Source organism: Chelonus insularis, unplaced genomic scaffold (assembly GCF_013357705.1).
Source record: "Chelonus insularis isolate UGA/USDA-ARS -01 unplaced genomic scaffold, ASM1335770v1 contig_146_pilon, whole genome shotgun sequence".
Lineage (NCBI taxonomy): Eukaryota > Metazoa > Arthropoda > Insecta > Hymenoptera > Braconidae > Chelonus > Chelonus insularis.
This window is the reverse complement of record NW_023276387.1, coordinates 1585327-1609813: the sequence shown is the minus strand read 5'-3', so window position 1 is coordinate 1609813 and position 24487 is coordinate 1585327. Positions and strand designations below refer to the sequence as shown.

Sequence of the window (24487 nt, the reverse complement as noted above, 5' to 3'; positions counted from 1 at the left end):
CGACCTAAAAGTTCTTTCACTTTTGAATTTTTTCTAAGAAAAGTCTTTTAGAGCATCAAAATATCACAATTCTGAAGAAATAACAGAAATTTTAAGAAATGCAAGTGTTTTAATCATAAATATTGATCATTAAATTATTTTTGTTGAGGTTAATATGATTATTAGCAATAAATATCACTGCTAAACATCAAAAAACTCATTGCAAAATATTAGAAACCTGTTATAAATCTTTCCAAGTATGTAATAGATGTGTAGTGTAATAAAACTTGGAGTGAAATAGAGAGAAATGTCAGCGAAGAGTGAAGGGGCCCCTTCCCCATTCTCCTGATATTGCTCACCTTCCCGTAGTCGTCGTGCGCTTTGAGGTTCCGATGAGGGCCCATTTAACGGTCCTCTTTTACCTCGCGACTTCTTACCTGAGAGGCCATTTTGAGTCTGTCTTCCTTTCAACGTATATACTGTGGTCCATCTGTCAAAACAATTGAATATTTTGACCATTTATTCTAACTCCATACTCTTCAGCATCATCAACTTAACCTGTTAGATTAATCTGATCATCTAGAGTTGACAACATTCATCAAGAAAAGCTTGGACACAGTGAATTATTTATCATCTTGTGACTGCTGGATCCTACTAACATACATAATTGTGATTTTAATGTGATTAAATATTAATTCAAAATTAATAAATGCAACAAGTGAGTGCAGACAAGTGATTGTGATTCAATGTATCGATGTGAAGTCAATAATATTTTGTAATGATTCATCCCAAGTGATTTTAATGAGCATTTTTGCTTGAATTTAATTTAACCAGGCAATGGAAAGGACCCAGATATTATTCGAGATTGAAACTTAATGAATTGTATTTTTATATTAACAAATCATTAGTCTGGATCAAGTTTTAGACGCTATTTATCATTATTCAGGTAAAATTAACAAAAAAGTCCATTTATTTTGGAGTAATTACTCTTAATGGTGATGTTTGTTAAATAATTTGATAATTTTAAAAAGTAAAATTGACATAAAAGATAAAAGAACACTTTAACAATAATTAATAACATAATTAAATGATTTGTATCATGCACTAGAATATATCACGAATTGCAATTACTTGTTAAACGACCCATGGACAATGAACACCAATAAAAAAAAATAACTAACCAAATAAAAGCTATTTATCGCTCTAAAAATTGTCTGATAAATGTCACACAACATAAATAGATTTATTTTAAAATTATTTAATTTAATAATTATGATTAATTTAAATAAAAATACTAGGAATTATAAAAGAAAGTTTTAATCTTGATATTTTTATACATTTCTTTTCAGCTAAAATTAAGTTAAAATGGGATCTAAAATAGAATATGTCGAGTCTTCGCAGATGTATGCAACTAATTACGTTCGTAATTCAAAAGCCATTGGTGTTTTATGGGGAATATTTACTATTTGTTATGCAATCATTGGCGTTGTGACTTTCGTGACCCCTGAATGGATTGGAGACTTGGAGCATGAGAATCCTGGAAGGTTTGGACTCTGGTCTCGTTGTAGTTATGGATCTAATGGTAACTATTTGTATTTATTTTCTCGCTATAAAGGTAAATTTCTAATTAATAAATCATTATAAACCTCTTTCAGTTCAGCTGAAAATAAATTCATTTATTATTAACACAAGCTAGGTCACTTCTTGGTGCTAATTACCATCAACTCCAGGCTCTATTCATTTTAAACACCTAGACAATGGATTCTATTGATTATTGTTGAGTTGGATACCAGTTCAATTCATCCTTACTCAACAATTTTCATTATTTATTAATCTATCACAATATCGGTGTTGATTTTTTTACCATCTTTAGGTCCTGATCTAGTAACCAATGTCAATATTAATTAAAACCCCTAGTTATTATTGAAAAATACTGATAATATTTAGCAATAAATCACAGCTAGTTCTAATATTCATCATACTAATTTATTATTATTTTATATTTTAAAAGCTTAACTCATGGATTTTTTTTTCTTGTTTTATAGGTGAGGTTGGTGAAGAGTGCATTGGACGTCTAGATGATTTATCAACAATAGCAAATGTGCCATTCAAAGCCAGTACAGTTCTTGTTGGAATTGCAGTGATAATAGCTTTATTATCCATTTGTGCTATGTTATTATTTTTCTTCTGCCAAAGTACCACAGTTTTTTATATCTGTGGATGGATGCAAGTTATTTCTGGTAAATGAATTTATCCATTTAATTCTCATTTAAGATTACAAATTTATTCATTTAATTCTTCCATTATTATAATGTCTTATAAAGACCTCAATTTTAAATTTAATTGCTGACTATTGTGAAATTATTTTACTTTCATTCGCTGATTCATCAACAAAATTATTAGTAAACTTTCTTTTATTGTCAATGAAAATTTGCTGGTTCACTTTGTTTTCTTTTTTTTGTCATTATGATGATTCTTTGGCAAAATAACAACAGGAAATCGGAGTGAAAGTCTGTGATTTCCATTAAATTGCATCCTTTAATAGCTCGAGGTCATTAAACTTGTCTATGTAAAATGATTAAATAAATCATTGGAAAAATGCTGATCAATTCTAGCATGTTACGAAGAAGAATTTAATGTTTAGGTATACTTGGAATACTTAAAGGTTGGTATTTAGTTACATCCTGGATTCTCATATCTGATAGAACGTAACAAAATTACGCTATACACAATCTAGACATTATAACAGTTAAATGACTTACCTCTTAGCTTGTAGGTGAGGCCTTCCCGGTCCCTTTCACTACCGACCTCGCCTTATCGATGCACTCAAATGCCAAAGACTTTTTTTTCACTCGACCGTGTGAAATTTAATAACAATTATTTACTCACTTCCTAACGTTCAACTCTTTTACTTCATTTTTTTCTTCTTTCTGTTTATTACATCATTGTTATGAATGAATAATTGGTTCCTATGGTGAATAATATTTTTTGTTGATGTTTCTAGCTATCTGTATGGGTGTTGGAGTTGGAGTTTATCCATTAGGATGGGATTCACCAGTTATTCGGAATGTTTGTGGAGGATCAGCATCTAGGTAATTGATTATTGTTGATGCTATGGCGGAAGAATTGTGTGGGAAGGTGAAGAAAATAATAAAAGAATTCTGTGTGAAGAAAAAACAAGAGAAATAAATTGATAATAAAAATAGGATAAGTATATAGTTTGAACTGAAGAGCAAGAGAATTGTTAGAAGCTTGATAAATATTAATTAGTCTAAGGATAATCTTTTAATTACCCACACATTAGTACATCATTTTCAATGTTTTTTTCTTGTGAGTTCATTTGAACTTGATTGTTACTTGGAGTACGAAAAACTTATTGTAAATCAACCTGATCTTACTTGAAAATCTGTTGGATTTGATTGGATTCTATCAGTTGTTATCAGAATATTTAACCAGGATAGACCAATAGCTGGACAGCTAAGCCTAAAAGATGGACGAAAAATAGAAAATCGTTATTTATTAAAAGAATGTTATATTTTTTAATTAACTAGACTTTGTTTTAAAAGATAACAATTATTGTAGTGCATTTTTATTTGTAGTTTTAATTATTTGTCCATCTTCTGAATGATGTTTATCAACTGGTCTAATCACCTAGCATCATCAAAGGCATCAACATCATCTATTGACATTTTTTTAAGTTATGTTGATTCATCATCACTAAGAGTTGTCATAATTACAGGTATAATCCAGGTGCTTGCGCCATAAGATGGGCCATTCCACTTGCTGCAATAGCAGCTCTTGATGCAGTTACTCTTGCTGCTCTTGCATTTATTCTTGCTTCGCGACACGTGAGACTTCAACCAGAGCCTTTTAATAATGGATCTCTTTACAAAGGTATAAAATATCACGACATAAACAATAAAAGTACTGAGATTAAATCTTATTAAGTATAGTAATAAAATGTTATTAAGTGTTAGAGTAAGAATATTTTTTGATGAAAAATATTATTTGTTGATTTAACTAAGAAATGTATAATTATTGCAGGTGAAGTAAACCCAGGATATGTTAATGAAGCACAAAGTGTTGCTGGCTCACGGAAATCACTCTCTCTTCGTCCAGTTTTGCTTGTAGCACCACCGGAACAGGATAGATATAGTGAGCTTTCGCGGGCAAAATCTCACTCTCATCATAGTTTGTATTCACCTGGACCAACACATCCTGTTCACACGCTCTCTACAAATACGTTGAATCATTCACAACGTAATTTTCAACTTTAAAAGGTGCAATAATGTTGACTGATGGTATCCTGATGTGATCAGAGCAAATAAATCAAAGTCAAATATTTTTATTTACTACTTTGATTTATTATTATTTTTTTTTTCTTTTTAAAATCATGTAAATGGATATCTTTATGTAATTTATGGATTAAAAAATTACATTTATTTAGTTTATTAAGTAATTTACCGTTGTAAAATTATTACTAATTAGTTACCTTGATGGAAGTGTGTATCTTTAAGACTAATCAATGAACAAAAGTATGTTAAGGTGGCGGAAAATCAGATGTTCCTGATTTTTATGAACATATTATGGAATATTAGGACTAATAAATTATTGTTAAGTTGATATTTTTGTATATGAAAACACGTAAGATAAATAAATAATTGTGAAAATAAATTTCGTTGTTTTTTTTTAATAAATAGTTTAGGGATATAAATTGTTAGAGAGAAGGTACAGGCTACTATTGCTTATTTGCTGAATAAGAGTTAGAAAATTTTCAATAATAATAAAAAAAACATTTAGTTTAATTAAAATAATGGTTAGTAACAAATGTACAGTCGATAACTGTTATTAGATCGCGGTCGGTAATTTTCGGTAGAACACAGTCGGTAAATTTTGTTAGAATACCGTCGGTACATTATTGAGCACGGTCGGTAACTTACCATTGGCATCGAGGCGGTAAATTATTCAAATCAATAATAACAACCATGGTTATTTTGAAAAAAAGGGCTCAATTGGATTTTTCAGAGACCGAGAGTAAGTATAGAACATAATCTGCCAGTGAAAGGCTCGTTAAATAATCTACCATGATTGCATTTTTGGTAATAAATGAAATGGGTGTCAAAAGAGGTAGATATGATGCTAATTCAGAAAATTTGGAGCCTAATTTATAAGGATGATAGAGGAACTAGGGAAAGGAAAGGGGAAATTTTTGGATTTTGCAAAAATGATTGACAAATCATAATTTATGGTCGAATTATGATTCGAGGGGTTTGGTCGGATAGAGTGGGATGAGATAGATTGCAAACACTGGTTGTTGACCTCAAAAGAGCTTATTAATTGTGAGATATTTGAGAAAAACTGCAAAACTTAAAAATATGCATAACAACAGTCCCCTCTTTCTTGGTTTTTTTTTTTTTGTAAAGAAATATTGGATTTTTTATGAGACAATCAACATGATTACCGTAATATTGGTGAGACTGTTGAAATTTTAATAGAATTTAACTTTTGGGAGAATATTCGGTTGATATTGAATTTAGAAATTATTATTTGGAGTTTTATTTTGATTTTACGGCGAAAAAGGTTAAAATCATAATTTATGTTTGGATCATAAAATTATGGATGTCAATGGGAAGATCTTGATGAGACGATTCCAAAACACTGGCTGTTGACTTTGTTTTGTTGGAAAGAACATGAGATATTGACGAAAATCTGTAGAACATAAAAATGTGCATAACTTCTATGCTAATGATGGTAGGGGGTTGATCGAGGGCTCATATGAAAGATCTGGACCTGAGTAAAAAATTTGATCCCCCCTATAGGATATCCCCGTCAAAAATGCCGTATCTCGCTTAGTTTTCGAGTTATGAGCGTTTAAAGGTTTTTCTATGATTTCGCGCAGCATAACTTTGTTTTCTGCTAATAACTCGGGATCTATGAGGCCTACATGAATAATAAGGATATCAATGGATTCGTGAGAATGTCAGCTTTTTATTGCACTAGTCAAAATTATGATTCGAGCATAATTTATGCTAAAATTGGAGGAAGTTCCGGTTTTACCCCATTTCATGGGTGAAATAATTGATTTTTCATATGTTCGACCGGATTTCGGAATTCTACGCATTGAGACGAAGAGAATGAGTGGTCGAACTTGAAAATCGGACAACTTTGATTTTTCGACCCCAAAAAATGGCAAGTGGTACCCCTTTCCATTTTTTTTGGCCAAAAAATAAAAGTACTCCGATTTTGATGATCGAGGGCTCATTCTCTTCGTCTTGATGCCTAGAAATGCGGAATCGAGGCCCAGCCCAAGAAAATTCACTTTAACACACTTAAAAAGGGGTAAAACTGGATACAAATTACGAATCATCATCCCCTTGACTTTAAACCCTCATAACTCATGAACGGTCAATCCAATTATCGTTTTTAGGGACGTTTTATAAACTTTAGAATCTAAGCTACAGATGCATATCCATGAAAAACGTGTAAAAAATTTCTTTCACCCTTAAAATCGCTAAAATATAAAAAAAAGTCACATTTTTTTGGGAGTTTGCCGGATGTTTTGGCAATTTTGAGGGTGAAAGAAATTTTTTACACGTTTTTCATGGATATGCATCTGTAGCTTAGATTCTAAAGTTTATAAAACGTCCCTAAAAACGATAATTGGATTGACCGTTCATGAGTTATGAGGGTTTAAAGTCAAGGGGATGATGATTCGTAATTTGTATCCAGTTTTACCCCTTTTTAAGTGTGTTAAAGTGAATTTTCTTGGGCTGGGCCTCGATTCCGCATTTCTAGGCATCAAGACGAAGAGAATGAGCCCTCGATCATCAAAATCGGAGTACTTTTATTTTTTGGCCAAAAAAAATGGAAAGGGGTACCACTTGCCATTTTTTGGGGTCGAAAAATCAAAGTTGTCCGATTTTCAAGTTCGACCACTCATTCTCTTCGTCTCAATGCGTAGAATTCCGAAATCCGGTCGAACATATGAAAAATCAATTATTTCACCCATGAAATGGGGTAAAACCGGAACTTCCTCCAATTTTAGCATAAATTATGCTCGAATCATAATTTTGACTAGTGCAATAAAAAGCTGACATTCTCACGAATCCATTGATATCCTTATTATTCATGTAGGCCTCATAGATCCCGAGTTATTAGCAGAAAACAAAGTTATGCTGCGCGAAATCATAGAAAAACCTTTAAACGCTCATAACTCGAAAACTAAGCGAGATACGGCATTTTTGACGGGGATATCCTATAGGGGGGATCAAATTTTTTACTCAGGTCCAGATCTTTCATATGAGCCCTCGATCAACCCCCTACCATCATTAGCATAGAAGTTATGCACATTTTTATGTTCTACAGATTTTCGCCAATATCTCATGTTTTTTCCAACAAAACAAAGTCAACAGCCAGTGTTTTGGAATCGTCTCATCAAGATCTTCCCATTGACATCCATAATTTTATGATCCAAACATAAATTATGATTTTAACCTTTTTCGCCGTAAAATCGAAATAAAACTCCAAATAATAATTTCTAAATTCAATATCAACCAAATATTCTTCCAAAAGTTAAATTCTGTTAAAATTTCAACAGTCTCACCAATATTACGGTAATCATGTTGATTGTCTCATAAAAAATCCAATATTTCTTTACAAAAAAAAACCAAGAAAGAGGGGACTGTTGTTATGCATATTTTTAAGTTTTGCAGTTTTTCTCAAATATCTTTCAATTAATAAGCTCTTTTGAGGTCGACAACCAGTGTTTGCAATCTATCTCATCACGCTCTATCCGACCAAACCTCTCGAATCATAATTCGACCATAAATTACGATTTGTCAATAATTTTTGCAAAATCCAAAAATTTCCCCTTTCCTTTCCCTAGTTCCTCTATCATCCTCATACCACTTCAACTCAATAAATATTCTCAAAATCAAAAAATTCTATCCTTTTCTATTTTCCTGCTCAAATCATCTTTTCCTACCCCACTAATTCAATCAAAACTCACCCCATAAAATCATGATTCATAAAATCATCATCATTCCATGTGTCATCAAAGTCTGCTGCCAAATTTCTCTTTCTTGTATCCTAACAATTGGATCGTTCCAAAATTCTTCCCCATCATTCAAATTCCGAATTGCTATTTCCCCAATAAGAATCATCACCCGAATCATCCTTTCTCCATCACAATCCAACCTCTTACATAAATAAACGAAATTTCCAAACGCACCTCAATAATGAAACAAATATTACCTCACTAGTGTAAAAAAGTATTCTTTCTCTCCTTCCCTCGATTTTTAGAAAAATATTCAAGAGGTTTTTTTACATTCCAAATGCAACAAAAAAGGTAATAATAAAATAAAAAGAACACTGGTATTTATTTTACATGACATAATATTTTATTATGATTCTTTATTTTTTTCTCACAGTTATTAAACTCTTGCGTACAATTACGGCATTTATGGTTTTACGACCATTACATTCGTTTACAACATGAGCTTTTTATTCATCCAAACGCTCGAGTATTTTGATAGTATGTGTATTCATCTTGACATAACAGATGATGATACACCATTGGTATAACTGTGAGTATTTTGTATTATCATATAAGCAATTCAGTGTCTGATTATATTGAAACTTCTACATTATATAATACTGTTTTTCACAACTGATTATTATTCTAATAATATAACGACAATAAGTTGCATCTTATCTTCGAATCTACTTCTAATTGAAAAGACAATAATATTAAATCTTTAATTATTAATTAATCTATTCTAAAAATAACATTTAAATAATTATTTATTATTTACATTGAAATCTGTCCTTTTTCACACAATATTTTATGATACTAATAAATGATTTCTTATTAATCTGTTTTTAATACATAATATACTCTACAGTTTTACAATAATTTAATAGCCTAAATGTAAAATTTTTTCATTTGTTAGAACAGATTTATTTATGACTTAATATTTGTTAACAAACTAATCTTCTTTGCCTACAATTATTCCACAAGGTTGTACAACTCCAGCAGTAATGAGTCTTGGTCGTTTACTCGTTACTTCATTTTCATCTTTTTTCAATAGCTCTTCTATCGAGTAAGGATTTCTCTTCCTTTGAGGTTGAACTGGTTGGTTTTCTACTGTAACTTGATCTATGTTAGCTTCTCGTATCGTCTGATGACTACTTGGTTGTTCTTCAGCAACACTAGAAGTCGAACTCGTTCGTGAATTATCAAAAGTACTTGATGAATTGGGTGTTCCATGTCTTACAAATGCACTTCGATCACTGCCAATTTTCTGACCTAATTCCAGTATTATTGGCGAACTTTGGAATGATTTGAAGTTATCTTGAGACTCATTGTTATCATCTAAATCACTTTTGTCTAAAGAATCATCACTTCCTGCCATTGAACTTGAGCTTGATTTTAGTTCTCCAGCACTTTGGTTATTTTGTTGCTCAGTTAGGCGCTCGGCATCCAGGGATCTGTTGAGTTAATTGATAAAAATTATTGTTATTTGTTTGAATAATTAATTTATTAAATGATTGATTAAAAAAAATATTTAGAAAAAAGTAAGGGAATGATGCCATCCTAATATTTAAACATGTGGAAATTTTTATTTCACTTTATGATTTTTAAAAAAGGTCTTAAAGAGGTCGAAAAAAATTTAATGATTGTTGATCATGAAAGTAGAGACTTTAAGCTTTAAAACAAGCTTTGGTTGAATAAAATCCGATGATTTTTCACTAAAATACAGCAGTTTTAAAGCAAGTCATTATTTTTAGGTAGGGAAGAGTGCAGAAATGGTATCATTTCCACACGAAGATCTATTAATGTTTATTAGAAATCATTTTCACTAAGAAAGTAATTTAAGAATTTCAATAATAAAACAATTTTTTATTAAAAGAATGAAGTAATGAAGCTAGGAATGAACATATTACCAAACGCCGTGAGGAAATAGTATCATTTCAGCACTTTAGCCGATGAATATTCATTCTAAATCATTTTTTTGATTAAATTGTGTAAGAATCTCCGTGATAAGACAATTTTTTATTGTTCACAACACTTGTATTTGATTAAAAGGTCAGGATAATGAAGCCAGAAATGATAGTTTTACCGCACGGCGTGCGGAAATATTGTCACTAGAGTTTTTTCTCAGCAATAACATGATTAAAAATTTTTTTTTGTGTATTCAAGTTAACATAGTACTTCTGTCGTGATTTTCTGTAACTATCCAATTAATTGGAACACATGTGAAAGCTATTTACTTATTATTTATTACAAGCACTGAGATAAAAATGTGTATATTTTCCATCCACCGACTTGAAAATAAAAATAAACCTTCAAATCAAAAAGTAACACCTAAATATGGCTATTATTCCCCTAACTATTTCTCTGTTATCAAAAAAAAATAAAAAAAATTCTCTTACGTAAATGGCTGCATTCCATGATGCAGATGCAATGTCGTGGCTTGATAGAGTGAAGAATAGAAGCCAGGATTCCACGTGGGTGTACTTGAAGCTCCAGTTGATCCACTGGTAGTGATGTGCAGGGGTCCAAGTGATCCAGGATAAAACAATTGATAATCCGTCCTCATGAGGGCATCTGAAATGATAATACAGCGGTTTCAGTTGGATCAAAAGTAACCTTAGATCATCCACATCAGTCATAAACAGGAATTTAGCCATGAAAATTAGCACACAGATATTATTAAATAATTATTCATAAATCAAAATTGGTCTTCAATAACCAAAACTTGCTACTGGCAAGGATTTATCCTTTCATTTTTTGTTATTTACTTGAAAATAATAATTATCTACGTACATTATGCGTGTGTTGCTGATCTCAATTATTGTGTCAAACAAGTGAATATTGATTGCAATGCATACAATTACATTTCAGTAAGAGAAATTCAATTGATCACGCGATTGACAAAGGATTCTTGGAAAATACATGCACTGATAGAAGGATTTCTTTGAATGTAAAATAATTTACCAGCAGCTGATAAATATGAAAAAAAAAAAAATTAAATAAATGTTTATTAACAATTAAAAAATCATTTATTGGAGTAGATTTATTTAGTTCAAATAAATGATTTCTTAGTTATTAACCTATATTTCTTTTTTATCCAAATACTCTGATTGAACTCAGGAAGTAAGGTAAAATTAACGATTAAAATGTTAGGTTATGTTATCATTATAATGACTTGGCAATGAATAAAGTAATAAAATAACTATTATTAGCAATTACATTATAACCTGTTAATAACATTAGACAACTTTGCAAAGAAAATTTATTAAATACTAATAAATATTTATTTGTATCAAATGCTGGAAATAATTTCAATAAATGTATTTATTCTTGCCAAATAAATTCCTCTATCAATGAGTGAAGATATAAAATACCAAGAATTATTTTTTTAATCCTTCAAGTTCAACATCATTCAATTATTTGATCAATTGTTGATGACTTTGAATGAATATTTTATTTAAATAATCTTTCGTTTATTAAATTATTAAAATTTCTGGTTGCGTGCTAGCTAGATTGACGTTTCAATCTCAACTTAAAAGAGGATTCTACTGATTTTTATTTTATGTACTAGAGGTAAAGAGTATAAATAAAATGAAAGTCTGGATGAGAGCGATTTAGAGTAAGCGACAGGTGTTTAGGAACTATTATATTGTTGAAAAAATGATCTTGATAATACCTAGGTATTTTTATTTAATTATAATGTAGATTTAATTGTTAAAATAATGAGAGAAATAAAATTATTTTTTCTAATAATGATGATAAAATAATTGGTAAGTAAATAAAGAAGATGGTATTGTTGAAGGATAAAAGAATGTTGATGAAAAAACAATACCTCGAGCTTCTGGATTTGGTGGTACGTGAGCTTGATAAGTAGCAGATGATCCAGCATCGATACTTGGATGATCAGTGTGCAAGCCACCACCTCGAAGAATTCGATTGACTGAAGATACTGATGGTAAGCTTTGAGGATCACAGGCTCCTTGTCGTGCCAATTGCTCACGAATTTCCCAAGCGAACATTGTTGGTTGCTCCTGCTTCATCCTCAGGATCTTCTTGACTACTGTTGGAGTTGCCACTTGCTGGAAAATACATTTCTTATCATTTAAAATTAGTTTTTTTATTTATCTCAATAATTTCTGGTTGGTTTTTAAAAATAGTCAATTATTTTGGTTAGTAATAAAGCTCTAGAATGAAAGAACTAGACCTTCTTGCTGAAGTGAACTCCATAAGTGTGCTTCAATATCATGAAAAAGTAACCAGGAAAGGGTGAAAGTGTGTTGTCAGCAGTTGAATCTCTTGATGCCAAATAATTTCAACGTCTTTGGGGAGTTGTTAAAACTTGGTGATAAAATAAGTGATAATTTTTGACCAAAGTTCTTGGCAAATTAACACTGTTGGGGCGAGTGGCCGACAAAATCCACATGGTGTTCACAGGTGAAGAGTTTGGAAGGTAATCAGATATGACATGTAGAATGCATAACACAGCTATAGATCTATATACATCTACCCTTTTCATATTTTTACTTTTTTTTTTTTGTTTAAGGTTCAACCCCGTCATCTGTATTACAACCTACACCTCGAAATGCACTTGGGGAACTCCTCTTTGATAAGTTTCAGTGGTTCTCAATCACAGTCGTTGTTGACCACTCAAGACAATTTGAATTGCTAATGAATGGTGAGTGCCCACCGGATAATTTTATGCTAACGCGATGGAAATGTTATACGAACCGACAGATTTGGAGATCAACGATCTTCTTAAGTCGAGATTGCCACCCGCTAAGGACACGCCATGTTTTCATCGCAGGGGATATTTTTTATACAGCCACTTATTATCATTAAAATAAATTTATCAACCAAATTATTGATGATTGCCCATCACTTTACCCAACACCTAGATCATTTGAAGATAATATTGATGATGAAGAAAGTCATCAAAGCCATCAACAATAACTAAACAAACACCTAAATGTCTGAATGTTGGTTTTAATGATTCAGAAATGAAACATAGCAAATGTATAATCGATTACAAAAACAAACCGAATTTTTTCCAATTGATGGGAACATAGATAATTCATTTTCTCAACTGAAAAGGGACAAGAGAAGATGACGGTTATCAGTGATGACCACGCAAGAGTGATGAGGAGATAATTGTTGAACCTGTGCTTGAAACGTTCGGGTTATCTATAACGTTTGACACCAGATGTTCCTGACCAATTTCCCCTCTTCAAGTTGGCTTGGCTTCTATTGGCCATATATGTCCTGCAGTTGTCCCTTTTCATCGCTATGAGGATGTCCATCATGACATTAGGACACACAAACAGGTCGAGAGGGTAATTGTCGCTACGACGGAAGTGTCAGATTAGAATCTGAGATCATCTTGGGGTCGCACGCAATGTCCTAACCCTGTCAAAGCCCTATTTTCAATATCAGCCTTTTATATAATAGTCCGGTAAACGACATTACAAACATTTATTTTTATTATTTATCATCCTCAATAAAATGTTATTTTATTTTTACATTCATATATCATTGCTTCTTTTTTATTTTATTCAAAAATTAAATTAATATAATTAATAAATATTAATATTTTTAAATAAAATAAATAAGAATGAATTAATTAAATCTCTAATCATTGGATTACATACATATACTTGTATTCACTAGTTCAATTAATCAAATTTATTAGTTTAATTGACTGAATGACATTTAATCAATACCAAATTATTTCATACATTTGACATAATTGTAACTTTTAATTATAAAAAAAAAAAAAAAAAACTTCAAAAAATTTATTTGTTGATAAACTACAATTAATGATTTTAAAATCAATAATTTATAACAATAATTTGCAAGAAAAAAAAATATCTAGAATAAACTATCTTTTAAATATCATTTCTTTTCTGACGGTCATTTTACAATTATCTTAAATTAGACGGTTAAATGACGGTCATTTTTCAATTTAATTATTTTTCGAGTAGATTATTAATAAATAAAATATCTTCAATTTGTTAAGTAGAATAGTACGATATTTTTTTTTTTTTTTGTTAAAAACAATGTGACAGCTTTTAATGACTCATGAGTGTTGTACAAAGCTTAAATCATTAATCGAGTAGTTGGTAATAGAGAGATGTAAAAAAGTCGATGGAAAAAGGAAGTGTATGTTTACTCGTAGACGTTTTAACGGATGTCGCTTGAAAACTGTTGGAGATCGTAATTACCAGATAACTGGAAACATGTGCAACGGGTTCTTTTGCTCTTGTTATTTCTTTATAAAATAAAATGAAAATAAAAAAAATATATAAACATAATCATTATTTATCTTCAATTGATTTCCCATTCGTGTCATTTGATATGAAACGGTCAAGAGCGCAAAGCGAGAAAATTGTTGACTATTTGCAACAACTATTTCACATTGTACATCAAAGTATTTTACATTTTTTATATCATCATTTTCCATTGCCGTGCTTTTGACTCGTTTATTATTACTTTAGATCAACTGTAGAGCACTAGAAAAAATAGATACTTGGAAATAAAAATTAAGGGTCTAGAAGAGACAACAACACACATGTTGATGGAGTTGATGATAAAAAATACTATTAATCATTGATTCAATTACCAAATTATTTATATGCATATAGATATAGCTAGAACTTTTATATCAAAACTTGATCGAAGACTAATATTTACGTTTAAATATTAAGCTCATGTTGGATGTAAAAGCTCTTCCATGTGTTGATAATTAATTTTATCTACATTACACTGTAAATTATTTAATCGAATAATGTATCTTCTAGTTGGCTACATTCTCTTGTTTTTTATTTGACGATTAATTTTTATTATTGCTCTAAAAACTTTTTTTAATGCTATAAATTAAAATAAATTGCATATAAATTTAACAAAAGAGTTTTTTTTCCTAGTTATGTGAAGAATTATTGATTTTTATTTTAATATTTCTGAGAAAAAACTCTAGTGACAATATTTCCGCACGCCGTGCGGTAAAACTATCATTTCTGGCTTCATTATCCTGACCTTTTAATCAAATACAAGTGTTGTGAACAATAAAAAATTGTCTTATCACGGAGATTCTTACACAATTTAATCAAAAAAATGATTTAAAATGAACATTCATCGGCTAAAGTGCTGAAATGATACTATTTCCTCACGGCGTTTGGTAATATGTTCATTCCTAGCTTCATTACTTCATTCTTTTAATAAAAAATTGTTTTATTATTGAAATTCTTAAATTACTTTCTTAGTGAAAATGATTTCTAATAAACATTAATAGATCTTCGTGTGGAAATGATACCATTTCTGCACTCTTCCCTACCTAAAAATAATGACTTGCTTTAAAACTGCTGTATTTTAGTGAAAAATCATCGGATTTTATTCAACCAAAGCTTGTTTTAAAGCTTAAAGTCTCTACTTTCATGATCAACAATCATTAAATTTTTTTCGACCTCTTTAAGACCTTTTTTAAAAATCATAAAGTGAAATAAAAATTTCCACATGTTTAAATATTAGGATGGCATCATTCCCTTACTTTTTTCTAAATATTTTTTTTAATCAATCATTTAATAAATTGATTATTCAAACAAATAACAACAATTTTTACGTCAGTGACAAAAATAAAGCTTGATTGCTCTCAGGTTGATGGCCGTGATTAAATTAAATTCATTAGTCAAAAAGTTGGCAAGAAATCTTCTCCAAGTTTAGTATACGCATAAAGGAAGTATAATTATATTATCATTAGTGTCATAGTCCACACGATATTGCAGCCATTTGGCGTATCATGGATCGAGATTCGCGCGCATGTGTGAGCTCATTTGCACGTTCTCATCCTCCTTGGTGCGCAATGACTTCTATGCCCATTAGTGGCACAAAGTTACATTTTATTGCAGATAAGACCACCTTGATATCAAGAAAAAAAATAACCGAGCAATCTTCCCAAGTCTTCTTTTTACCAAGAATTACATTGTCTTATTTGGATATAAACCTGAGGATGAGGTATTTGATATTCACACCAATCTCTTGAGCTAACAGGACACTGCGTAGCAATGAAATTATGTAAATGCCTCAAGCATGGTGTTTGGATAATTGCGGACATGGTTCAGCACGAAGGCTTTACTTAAAATCACATCAAGTGGATCTTGCACATCTTGCTTGTTCCACCCATCAACATCAACATCCCAGATGAAATGAATCAAACCGACATGTTGTGGAAATCAGTTCACGATAAAAACAGTTTTTATTTTATTCTTTAGCGTCCGAAGAATTCCTCAAGTTATCTTAGATTTATTTCTATCAAGCTTTATTTCATTCAAACCAGCAAGAGGTCTAGTTCATTTATCAGAACATATTAAATAAACAGTTATAAATAATAATTGATTGTAAATATATTTCATTATTTCTTACCTTAGTTTTACTGCCCCCAATGCTTCCAGGTCTGATGCTTCCTGTTTCGTAAAAGCGTGTGAGGATCTTGGAAACGCATCCATGAGAAACGAGCAACTGTCGTGAAATGTCACAAGGCCTCACCCCAACAAGTGCTAATTGGACGATTCGTTGTCTGACGCAGTCTGGAAGAGGTCGTCCATTCACAAATACTCCTCCTAATTGATTCACTCCAGCTTGACCTGCAATTAACAACCTTAAATTAATCAACTAATTCTGATGATGAATCAAATAAAAACAACCTGGTCCAATGACATCTAGTGTTCTTGGATCCAGTTGATCATCAGTTAGCTATGATCTGATGAAATTGGATCATCAGTTCGCAGAAGAAGATTGTTTATTTTTTAAATGACCAAAAAAGTAGTCCAGCAAAAAGACGTGAGAATTTTTAATGGTCAATAAAAGAGTAAAAAATAAAATACAGCCCCCGAAAATGACATTAGGGGATGGGCAGGTGTTTTCACAGCAGTTTTGGGTCTAATGACATCAGCAAAGTTTCTAGTGGATGCTCGCGTGTCTCCCATGAAGACGTGCAATTATTTTCAGAACGAAAGGATCTCCAAACCCCTAGACTAAAATTGTTTCCTGCGAAATGCACTCAGCTATTTAGGCTGCACTTTTACGAGCCGAATTTGTTCTAACGATCTGTATCGATTTTTAACAGGCATGCATTTTCAATTATCCATCACCTTGGGATCCAACATTATTTCAGCTGCTAAAACAAGTTCATTGCTATTCAAAGACCTTTTGTTTTTTTTTTATTTTTCTTTCAGATATTCGGTGCAATTGCAAGTTAGAAATTAGGTGATTATGTTGCTCAAATTAACTGAGTGATCGGTTATCATTGGGATCTAGAAGAGTTGGAAAGCAAATGACCTCACACTGTCGCTTGAGGCGCGTCTTGAAAAAAGAGATTAAAGAGTATTCCTTGGAGGGACTCGTGTGTATAAATCATCGCGTGATATCCATTAAGTCAAAGCCGCTTGTAATTTACACGCGGTATGCACGATTTAACTGTAAAATTAACTAAAAATTCACCTTTTTCATCGATTCTCAGTTGAATAAAAAATAAAATAAAATTATTAAATACTTTTTTAAGTTAATTCAAGATGTTTAAAGACATTGCTAGCAGCAATTAATGCTATCATTTACATTTCAGATTTACATTTTAACTGGAAAATTTATTTTAAAATTCTCTTAAACATTTTTTGGAATAAAAATCAAGTGTTTATTACTTCTTTTCAATTAAGTTGATCATCTAGCTACCTTTTTTAGCTCATAACTCCTAAAATAATGAAGATAGAGCAAAAATGATCATAACAAAAATTATTCGTCTTGAAAAAATACATAATTTTTGTTAGCATCATTTTTTTCTATCTCCAATAGTTTAGCTAAAAAACACCTTGAAATAACTGACTTGTTTATTTTCTATTATAAACAGATCCAACATGAAGTGGTTGATAACTTTTAAATGCCCTACTCTAGGAGAAAATAGCCAGCATATTCAGATTAAAGTTCGTTGCATACAACTCTGATAGCTAGCTGATGAATCAAGATGAAGTAATTCTGATGATGGTTGAGCTGAATGATGTCTTGGTATTTAGACAATCGTTTGATGATTATTAGAGAAAGTTTCATCTATTTGTTAATTAAAGTTTGTAATATTCGATGCTAATTAGCAGCTTAATGTTACTCATTTACAACTAGATTCCATGGTTCTCACGAATGAAATTATTTAAAATTCTCCAGACCAATTTTACTGTCAAACATTTCTATTTATTCATCTATCCACCACTGGTCCATGATCTTATCATCATGAAGCTTAAATTTTTTCCACAATAGAATTATTACTTGGAGACTGTCTGACAATTTTTTTTCATCAAACTTTTAATTATTTTCAATCATTTCTTGATGATAATATTTTTTGCTGATGATTCAATTATTTATCCAGGTGGTTATTTTCTGGACTCGATTGGCAAACAATAAAAGAAATAAGTATATGAAGGATCATCAGATATCAACGACAACTCAATTGGAAGAATCGGCATGATGACAGCAGTAAGACGTTTAAAAACACATAAAACCGTTACCGGAATGAAGGCGGCAACCTCTATATAAATCCTGACTGCACGCGCTTTCACGTACATTTCAGGGTGGACTCACTGCCCAAAGAAGGACGAACGAGATACACATGGGATGACGATCACTAATTATTATCCATGCTACCAGCTAATTACATCATTAACTCAATTACTCAGATATATTCCAGCTTCTACCATTCACATCCTAATAATTATTTATCATTGAGAAACTTTGATTTCAACTGAATATTTTTCACCTGGAATTCAATCATTTTCTTTTTTATGATTATTGAAATTATTTCAAACATAAATGATCAATTAAAATAAACAATTATATATTTTTTGTTCCTGAACAAGTGTAAATTAATTTAAAAGTCAAAGAATAAAATGATGATAATTTGCATCAATGTCTAGTTAATGGATAATTTTTCAAAAAAATAAAATGACATTTAATCTTGACATTTGCAAGTTGAACATAATCTTATGACATATCAAATATTTTTTGACAGATTAACTTGTTTTTTAATTCACTAAAAATTACTACCTTGAATACATTGGTAGTGAAAAGAGTGTTGGGCAGTTGGACACATGTCTTGAAATGATTATTACAGCAAAAACACCAGCAGCAGGTTCTTTTATCTCAACTAAAATCTCACCAAAAGATCTTGTTGGATAATAATGAGATTTCCTGGACAATTTACTTGCATTCAGAACAATGAAGTTGACGAAAAAGTGAATTTAATTCTCTTCCGGGTGATGTGGCATTTAATTTACATAAAATCTAGTGTAATAAATAATTCACTGCCATCAATGCCATCAACATCGAGGAGTTATTCACAACCTACACATGCTGATCAAGTGGAGATATCAATGTATATTTTATTGATAACCAACTGGAAGTAATCATAGGTTGCTGGAAGTGAAACAGAATTGAAATTTACATCTAGGTATGAAAGAGTACTAGGTTGTTTACACTTGACTGCAATAACAGTTATCAATTTAATATGTGTAGAGCTAGGATGTTGGACTAATTTATTTCTTTACCAAGTCTAGCATCATCAGTTAGTCTTGGTCCAAGTCAAGGAACACATCAAACATCGTAAATACTAATTATCAGAACAAATAGTAGATTATTAACCAAGGGAGCAAAGTATGATATTATGACCTGGATGTAAAATTGCAACCAAAGCCAAAGTTGGGAATATCATACGTCGTTTTGGGACTTGAAAATTTAAACTTTGGACGGGGGTATGAGAAAAAAATTCTTTTCACGTACCTACCAACAGTTCACCATCATCAGAATCTCTCCAAAGATCTCAAGACATTTAAATCCAGTGAAAAAATATTTTCTATCCAATTTAAATTTAAAATAAAATCAACACAACCAAACTATAATTAGTACCAATAAAAATCCTCTTCTCATTAAAACGCAATAAATTGATAAATTAAATCCTACATGTTATAACTCCTATGATCAACAATGCTATAATATCAAAAGAAAAAAAATACTTATCGACTTCTAGCTCAAGTTGTGATGATTGGATCATGAGAGATAGAATAAAATTTTTATTGCTCTCATCTAACAATATTTTTGAATGCCATTAAATATCTATAGATCATCGAAAAAAATTTGTATTATGACTCACCAGTATGCGGCATGTTGTCACACGACGACGATGACGACTGGTAAAATTCCCTGGAAAAGAAATAAAAGATATTTTATTATTATTTATCTTCTTTTATCACTTATTAGATATTTTTCTTACCAACTATGTTTTAGAGTGTGGTCGATTAGCCACAAGGTAAATACATACATGTAGCTTACACCACCAGTGTAAGACCTAGTGTATGTACTTCGTGTAATGAATTTAAATGTATTCAAAGGGCGCGCTTGATGCTTGTGACATGGCAACCCTTAAATATGCAACCAAACTGATAAGCTCGAAAGCGCGGTCAAGTATTACCGACACCGTGACTCTCATTCATGCATGAGACATAAGAAAAATCGTTTAAAAGCCTTCTCTTGTTATTTTTTTTTTCTTTTATCTATTTATTGTTTAATTAAAAAAGTTATTATTTATAAATATTCTTATCATTAGAATTACTTTTAATTCAAGAGAATTTAAGAGATTAGTAATAGAATATTTAAAGAGGTTAGGAATGAAATCCGAATATATTCAAGTGTTTAATAATTAAATGTTTAAATGTTATTAATATTGTTAACTATGGCATTTTGATAACTAATAAAAAGTGTAACACTTATTTCTACGCCTATTTGTTTTCTTATTTTTATTCCACTCAATTATGTGAGAGCTTTTAGGCTCAGATTTTCTAACCTCAAACCACCTCAAATTGTTATTATCAAACTGTGCAGTTTTAATCGGTTTTTTTTCATGTAAAAAATATTTATAAGTATTCAAAAACATAGTACACACAAACTTTGATAGTTTAAGTTTAGTAGTAATTGAATAATAAATTTTTATTGATGAATAACTCATGACAACGACGCTCGCCATGACACTTCAGAATTAATTATGCAATTATTACTGAACTTAACCTATCAAAATTGGTGTGTACTATTTTTATAAACACTTATAAATAATTTTTACATGAAAAAAACAGATAAAAACTGTACAGTTTGATAATAAAAATTTGAGGTGGTTTGAGGTTAGTTATTTTACATGACATTTTAATGAACTCTTATATAGAGGGCGTTTGAAAGTTGTCAAAAAATTAGAATGAGGTCACAGATTGATGTAAATTAGCATACATTGGAAAAGATTGAGCAATGATTTGTGAAGTAACAAGAGTGTACGATAAAATGAAAGAATTTGTAGTATTTTAATAAAATTTATGATTCTTAAAATAACATCCCTTGTAAAAAAAAAAAGAGTACAAATCGTGAGATTATCCAGAAGAGAAGCGAGAAAGAGAGCGGAAAACTATGAGGAATGCGTGCGTAGCAGAGTAGGCAGAGTGGCGTGTACTTTGTGATGCAAATTAATGCACGATTACCGGAGCAACCCTCCGGCGTGTGGTAGTTGTTCGCCCTTCCACAATCGTCGGTGCTCGCTATAATCTGACTTTTGAGGTATACTTAAGCGATCCCAAGGAAACGATACACCCACACACGTTCCTCTTATACTTTGGCCCTGACTCCTATTTCCTTACAAACTTATTTATTTGTTTACTTATGACGCATTTCCAATCATTTTTCATACTTGGTGTTCATTATCATTATCACCGATTTTTCTTGGAATTGCCAATTGAAAATTCCTTTTCATTGATTTCGAGTTGTTTTAGCTCAGGGTCAAGTTGATTGAATACTTGTTAAAATGATTAATGAGCGGTTTTGACGATTAGCTAACGATAGAGAGACATTTTTAAAATTTTAAATTACTACATTTTTATTAAAATTCAATAAATGATGATAGAAAATTTCTTCAAAATTAATTTGATCCAATTTAAAGCTCAAGGATACGTTGAAAAGAGCTTAAAAATGTAATTGGATGATTTGTTAATTTTTGAAAGCTCTAAAGATTTTTTTAGAGCTTAATTTATTATTAATTGTTTTGAAAAATAATTAATAAATTTACCAAGGCTTAAAAATTTAATTGAGCTTTTTTTAAAAAAGCTTTTAATTTTTTTTTTTCTCAAGTTGAGCTTTAAAGTCAGTAAATTAATTTATTAAAAAATCATTTGAACTTAATTAATTATCTGTAAACCAAAATTAATAAATTGAGGAGTTCTTAAAAAATTAAATTGAGCTTTTAATCCATTTTTTTTAAAGCTCAAAAAATCAATTATTCACTCAAGAAAGCTTTAAGATTTTTTTTTTTTTTTTCAAATGTTAATTAATTAATTAAAGGAATTATTATTAAATAAATCAGTGCTCAAAATTTAATTGAGCTTTTAATAAAAAATTTTTACTCAAAAAAAGCTTTCACAATATTTTGTTAACAATTGTTAATTGTCTTTAAAAGAATAATTATTTAATTAATAAATATTCTAAAATTTAATTGAGTTTTTTACAAATTTTTCTAGAGCTCACAAAATAATTCCTTCTCAATAAAACTGACAAAATTGATAAATTAATTAATCGGAAAACCAATTGAAAGTTCAATTAAGAATTAATTGTTCTTAACGCAATTAATTTTTCTCCCATAGATGTTGAAAAAAAAAAAAAAATAAAAATAATTATAAAAGCATACAGCAATGAAATTAGCACTAAAAGAATGTTGTAAAAAATATTTTTAGTATTAATTACCCTCGCTTATAAAATTTTCAAGTCGTAGAAAAGACATAAGAAATGCCGGTAATTGAATAATAATTTTTCCGTCGGCAAAAGTGTTTTATATATCTGTCGACAAACAGGTGGATTTCGATTTAATTATCAAGTAGTTCTGTGGAGGTAAAAAAAAAAAAAACAAATCGTGAGTGTGGTTGTTTCATTGCTTATACGGGTGTAATTCGTGTCGACGGGGAGAGATATACAAGAGGAGAGAGCATGAGAGACACGTGTTCGCAAGAGTAACATGGACAAAACATGGAGAACGCGAGAAATGCACTGAACGCCTGGCACACGGTCAACCGTTTGATTTATAATAATCGCTCAATCCTCATTACTGGGATATTTTATTGTAAGGACGTCGCAATCGAAAGATTCTACCAACAGAAAGAAAAGCACCAGAGAAAAGACTCAAACGTACATGTACGTACATTCTCGACACCTCGAGGAAACGAGTCATTTTCAATTACGAGTTTACCCTATACTTTTATATAAATATTCTTCTTTTTATTTATTTTCAACTTTCTTCCTTTTAAAAAAATTATTTTGCCCGGATTTTTGTCCAATTATTATTTTATAGTGATTTTTACTAATCAATTTAGTTATAGTAATTTTTCACTAATTAATTTACAGTAAAATTTACTAGAAATAAAAATAAAAAATTACTGGGGTTTTTTTTAGTAAACTCATTGGTTAAAATTACCAAAATAGAAATTTTTACCACTTTTTTGTTAAAAAAAACCTAGTAATTTTTAATTTTTTTTGCTAGTAAATTTTACTATAAATTGACTAGTAAAAATAAATATAAAATTTTCCCCACGTAAAGCAGTACTCTTTAAAAAAATTAATCAGTGAGAATTAGTGTATATTCACTGATTTTCAGTTATAATACAATCACTGTTTTAATTAGCGCTATCATTATCACTACAAATAATTAACATTCACTGATTCATCTTCAGAGAGTAGGTACATTAAATTTCTTTCTTTTTTTCCTTTTATTCAATAATATTGAGCAAATTAAAAATTAGAATTTTTCATCTTTAAATCACCCCTTGATTGATAATTACATAATTTATAGCATAAATTGATTAATAACCCGAAGTAAATAATTTTTTATCAGTAATTAATGTTTTTCAGAACAATTCATTGACAAATAATAAACAATAGAAAATTTTAAATCAAAGACTGATGGATTTATAAACAACTGTGTCACATAAAAAACAATTATTACAAAGCATTTATGCAATTAAATATTAATAAAATAAATATTAAAACTCAACTATTTTCTGTCCAATAAGAAATTAATACAACATTGTAAATCCAACTATTATTCAATTAGAAACTAAATCATTAATTCCTTAGAGTGTAATTAAATTATCATTCTTTTTTTTTTTTAGACAATCAACAAAATTGATTTAATCATTTATGAAGCTCGCAATTTTTTTTTTATTATTCAAATCTGTTTTCAATTAATTTTAAATATTAATTATATTTCAATCAATCAATTAATTTTAATTAGATAGTAATTTTTCCTAAAATTTTTCTGACTATAATTTTAATATGCAATCAATTCCAAGTGACTTTAATAAATGCATTAAAAACTCATAAATCCATATCATTACTATTAAGTACTTATTATTAAACAAATAAATA

At 30.2% G+C, this 24487-nt stretch overlaps 2 protein-coding genes across 11 annotated transcripts in view; one reads left to right on the top strand and one right to left on the bottom strand.

Annotated features, from left to right (window-relative positions):
* The first annotated feature begins 123 nt into the window (after positions 1-123).
* Positions 124-4653, top strand: Tmhs (Tetraspan membrane protein in hair cell stereocilia). Its single transcript, XM_035077904.1, has 6 exons — positions 124-925; positions 1329-1561; positions 2025-2219; positions 2984-3071; positions 3719-3873; positions 4024-4653. Exons 2-6 carry the CDS (start codon positions 1345-1347, stop codon positions 4254-4256), a joined length of 888 nt encoding a protein of 295 aa, XP_034933795.1. The 5' UTR covers positions 124-925; positions 1329-1344; the 3' UTR covers positions 4257-4653.
* Positions 4654-8845: 4192 nt separating this feature from the next.
* Positions 8846-24487, bottom strand: part of Poxn (Pox neuro) — a 44016-nt gene continuing 28374 nt past the window's right edge. For 6 of the 10 annotated variants that reach the window (XM_035077711.1, XM_035077708.1, XM_035077706.1 and 3 more), the window contains 5 exons: positions 20193-20242; positions 16427-16647; positions 11847-12108; positions 10414-10588; positions 8847-9468 (listed from right to left, as the gene is read on the bottom strand). In XM_035077711.1, the coding sequence (XP_034933602.1) occupies positions 8967-9468; positions 10414-10588; positions 11847-12108; positions 16427-16647; positions 20193-20205 (1173 nt within the window). In that variant the 5' untranslated portion in view covers positions 20206-20242 and the 3' untranslated portion in view covers positions 8847-8966. Of the gene's footprint in view, positions 9469-10413; positions 10589-11846; positions 12109-16426; positions 16648-20192; positions 20243-20312; positions 20586-24487 lie in introns of those variants that run through there. The other 4 variants (XM_035077714.1, XM_035077713.1, XM_035077704.1 and 1 more) reach the window with 3 other exon arrangements.